Below are 4,290 nucleotides of genomic sequence, written 5' to 3'. Positions count from 1 at the left end.
AAAAGGCATGCTAGAGTTTCTCTTTCCCTTTAATTGCACAGACGAGAAATTAAGGAATAACAAGTGCCTTCCAAGATATTTAGATAAACCATGCTTTCCTGGCTTTGTACTCTCAGGGGAAGATTTAAAGCTTCTGGCAGGAAAAAAAGAGTTCTGATGTAAATGACTTAGTACATGACTTAGGAAAGATCTGTTCAGGCACATTCTTGATGAGATAAGTTAAATCACCTTTTCCTTGCTCATATGTTTTTCATATTACATATTGATGTATGCTAGGTAGCTTGGCAAAGATACAGGTAATAATGGATGCAGAAGTTTCTTTACTGATATTGTGGAAACTAACAAATTAGATGTAGATAATGAATAATCTAAGCAGATCCAGTGACCATTATGAAAACTGATCATTTCTGAAGTTAAAGAAAGCATTATATGAAACTAACACAACACTGTAAATCAACTATACTCCAATAAAATTTTTTTTAAAAAAGAAAAGAAAGCATTATATGGCTATAAATCATCAGGAGGAATTCAGAAAACACTCAATGCTGAACATTCACTTAGCCTACCTCAGCTATGACTGTTTGGTCAAGAATGTTTTATTCCCTAGAATAAGAAAGTTTAAGTCCAATTTCATAGAGAGGCCTGTGGCCTTTATTACATTCAAATTAGTGTTTAATATAGAGCATCTTAATGGGATAGAATTCATTATGATTTACTTTTTTTCCCCAAAAAAGCATACTTTTCCTGCAGGTATACAAGAACAGGTATCCTGTTATTCATATGCTTAAATTCTGCAATTTCATCTATTTAAACATGAAATATTCAATGGGACTTCAATGACCTGTTGCTAAATTTTCCTTCGCCAGTCTCTTCACCATGCCTCTTAAAGGCCTTTGATGTATATTGGGAAAAATCCCAAATTTATGTCAACTACTAAGAATGGATACTATTTAAGATTAAAAGTGCAAGGACTACTTCCTTAATTAAGGAAAAAGACCCTAAGGAGTTGCAAAGTATATGGACTAACTTCACAGGTGTACTCTTGATGTCATACCACACACATATGATAACTTTCTTTACCATAACAGCTCTCTAGGTTAGCCTGACAGAGCACCTGACTTTAAGAAACAAACGAACAAACCAGTGAAACAGACGTGGGGAAAGATATGTACATTTTGGAAGTATTACATTCAACAGCTGTTCTACAATCTGGCCATTTTTAGGGCTGTCCAACAATACCGTTAATCCAGGTGAACTATTTAACCAGATTTCATAGTCAATTGATTACTCATAGATTCCAAGTTAAACAAGGCATGTATACATTAAAGAAAGCAGTACAGAAATGTACTGTATATGAACTGTTTACAAAAACATACAAAATGTTGGATGGCACAAGGGATACAGTGCTAATATAAACGGATTGTTTAAGCTAAGTGCTTAACATAAACTGTCCATCCCTATAACTAACAAAGAATATTTAAGGGACATGAAATATCTCCTATAAAAATAATGCTATGTGGTGTAGAGTACTTTATTCAGTGTATTTTTAGGTGGTATTCATATGTTCATTATTCTTCTTGTTGATTCAGTGAATATATCTTCATCATGTTTCCATTTTCAATTCAGCCGAAGCTCCAGGAAAATCTAACCTGCTAACAATCATTTAAAGCGAGAAGAGACGAAAGCGGGAGAGCAGCAGGAGCAGCAGCATTATGGGTACCAGCTGGGACAGTGTGTGCCTGCAGGTGTCTCTCAGATATGTGCTACCTGTCGCCAGAACTTGTGCTATCAGCTTACACCATGGTACCAAATATCTCACTGAGGTCACTTCACAGGGCTGTAGAGGTGATTTTTTTAATACCTCTCCGCTGAGCAAGAGTAGAGCGGCCTACTGGTTCCAAAACTGGTGACTGATTACGGTTTAAAGCAGAGTATGTAGCTGCCATGGCACCCTGAAAACAGGAAAGAAAGGTCACAAATAATGACAATGGTAGTCACCTATACACAGAATATGAAATGATTTTTTCCCAGGTATTTTCTTCATATGCAAATTTATATAGATTTTATTAGGCTCATAATGAAAATAACCACACAGGTCAAATCCTCTGATTTAACTAAAACTGAAGAGGCCAATGTGGGAGGTTGAAATTATCGATGAGAGGACACGGGTGGGCTCATAACAAGCAGTCCTTACTTTTCTCAGGACTATTAAATTTGTTTTTCCTTTGCAATCCTTTACCATGAGAGTCAGCAAGGCATGCTGTTTTACAATTTGTATTTTGCCACTGCTGACAACCTCCAAGAGTCTGCTTTGGGTTGTGCGTAAGAAAGACAAGTACAAAGAAAAGTTAGGAAATCCATAAAGTTTATCTGATTGATAAATTCAGAAATCATTCCTAAACTGGTTTTATTATGCTATTTTGGCATGCCTTGACTTTTTCTTTTCTAAATCACCCACTGTAAGAGATTGCCACGCAAGAACTGGATGCAGGTTGAGAGGCAAAGTGAAAGGGCGAGGTGCTGTGGTACGGAGAGGGCGTCTCATAGTCTGTCCTGGAGGACATGTGGCACACAGTGCCCAAATGGGCCGCTCACCTTGACTAGATGCGGTGCGTCCTGTCTGTTTAGTTGGTATTGCGGCAGTTGGTCCCAGTGGACGATCCAAGGATGTCTGAGCACAAGGGCAGCAGTCAGTCTCTGATGAGGGTCCACATGAAGCATCTTTGACACCAGGTCCTATAATGGGAAAAAGAATAATAAAATAAACTTAAACCTTTGTTTTTCTATAGCACCTGATACTGTTGAGCATTCTTCCTTGGCTTCTACGACACTATGTGTTCCCACTAGCAGACCTCTGGGTGCAAAGCAACTTGGTCAATATGACAATTTGTTTAAAAAAAAGCAAAAACTTAGGTCTTTGTTTTCTCCTCCCTGAGTAACAGTAATTTTGGTGTATTACAAAGGGTAAATTTACCACATTTTACGTACCTTTAAGGACTTTGGCTCTTTTTTTCCCTCAGATATTCTGAGTTTTCTACATTTTTGTGGATTTATTTATAAGTAATTTTCAGCTACTTAAGACTTTTGTGCTATTGGTAATGCTGAAAAGCAGTACATAACTGTCCAATAACAGGAATTAACTGGAGGGCTCTAAATGCTCCCCTCAAAGATTACAGAGTTATTTTTATTTTTTTTCTACTTCCCAATTTTGTGGGTATTCACCGTATTACATTATACTTGTAATCACAGGTCTTAACTGGACAAATTAGCAAACGTTATTAGTAATCACATGGCATTCATAAGATAGGCTATGAGTTGGATGCAATCTTTTGTGCTCTATTTGTATCTCATCCTCACCTGCCTTGCACTCAAAAAAGCATAATAAAATGCAAGTGAATGAGAACCAAATTATAAAAATTACAGAGATAACCTCAACTTGCTTTAACTTATTAAAAAAAGCAGGCAGTATGTAAACTCTGATACTTTCTATGGTAACATTACTTGATATGCTTGACAACCGATTGTGACAAAGTTTGTGGTGGACTCCAACGGGTAAGAACTACTACTTCAGAGTGACCTTGAAAAAGGAAAATCTGATCACTACAATGCTTAGTATTTTTCAACAGCTCCCCAATACTTAGAGTAAACCCCAAATCTTGAGCATGATCGACAAAGCCTTCCATAATTGGGGTTCATCGGCTACCCTCTCACGTGTACCTGGTACTAGTCATACCAAGCTCCTTGCGCTGCCCCTGGAGGCATTCTGCCATTCCCATTCCATCAGGACCACACATGGGCTGATCCCTCAGCCTGGGATGGACTACATCCTTCTGCTTCCCAAGGCTGCCTGGCAAATCCCTTCATTGCTTCTGGAAAGCTTTCCCTGAAATCTTTCTGATCAAGCATCATCTGTGAACTTCTTTAGCATACAAAACAGAGCATTGTAATAGCACATGTGACACTGTACTGTATATTTTTGGCTATCTCCCAACTAGACTGTGAGCTCTCTGAGATCAGGAATTCCAACTGAGTCACATCTTTTATCCCTGGAGCCTTCACTTATTAAGCACATTGTAGGTGCTCAATACATGAATTAAAAAGTAAACAAGGGGCTTCCCTGGTGGTGCAGTGGTTGAGCGTCCGCCTGCCGATGCAGGGGACACAGGTTCGTGTCTCGGTCTGGGAAGATCCCACATGCCGTGGAGCGGCTGGGCCTGTGAGCCATGGCCTCTGAGCCTGCGCATCCGGAGCCTGTGTTCCGCAACGGGAGAGGCCACAACAGTGAGAGGC

The 4,290-nt window shown here is 39.0% G+C and overlaps 1 protein-coding gene across 5 annotated transcripts in view; it reads right to left on the bottom strand.

The window, feature by feature from the left end:
• Positions 1 to 1,155: 1,155 nt before the first annotated feature.
• Positions 1,156 to 4,290, bottom strand: part of RPS6KA3 (ribosomal protein S6 kinase A3) — a 106,227-nt gene continuing 103,092 nt past the window's right edge. The window contains exons 21-22 of one of the 5 annotated variants that reach the window (XM_007469304.1): positions 2,596 to 2,736; positions 1,156 to 1,952 (exon numbers count right to left, since the gene is read on the bottom strand). In XM_007469304.1, the coding sequence (XP_007469366.1) occupies positions 1,830 to 1,952; positions 2,596 to 2,736 (264 nt within the window). In that variant the 3' untranslated portion in view covers positions 1,156 to 1,829. The remainder of the gene's footprint in view (positions 1,953 to 2,595; positions 2,737 to 4,290) is intronic. The other 4 variants (XM_007469305.1, XM_007469307.1, XM_007469306.1 and 1 more) reach the window with 4 other exon arrangements.

The sequence above is a fragment of the Lipotes vexillifer genome, unplaced genomic scaffold (assembly GCF_000442215.2).
Source record: "Lipotes vexillifer unplaced genomic scaffold, Lipotes_vexillifer_v1.1 scaffold1442, whole genome shotgun sequence".
Lineage (NCBI taxonomy): Eukaryota > Metazoa > Chordata > Mammalia > Artiodactyla > Lipotidae > Lipotes > Lipotes vexillifer.
This window is presented reverse-complemented; position numbering and strand designations above follow the sequence as displayed.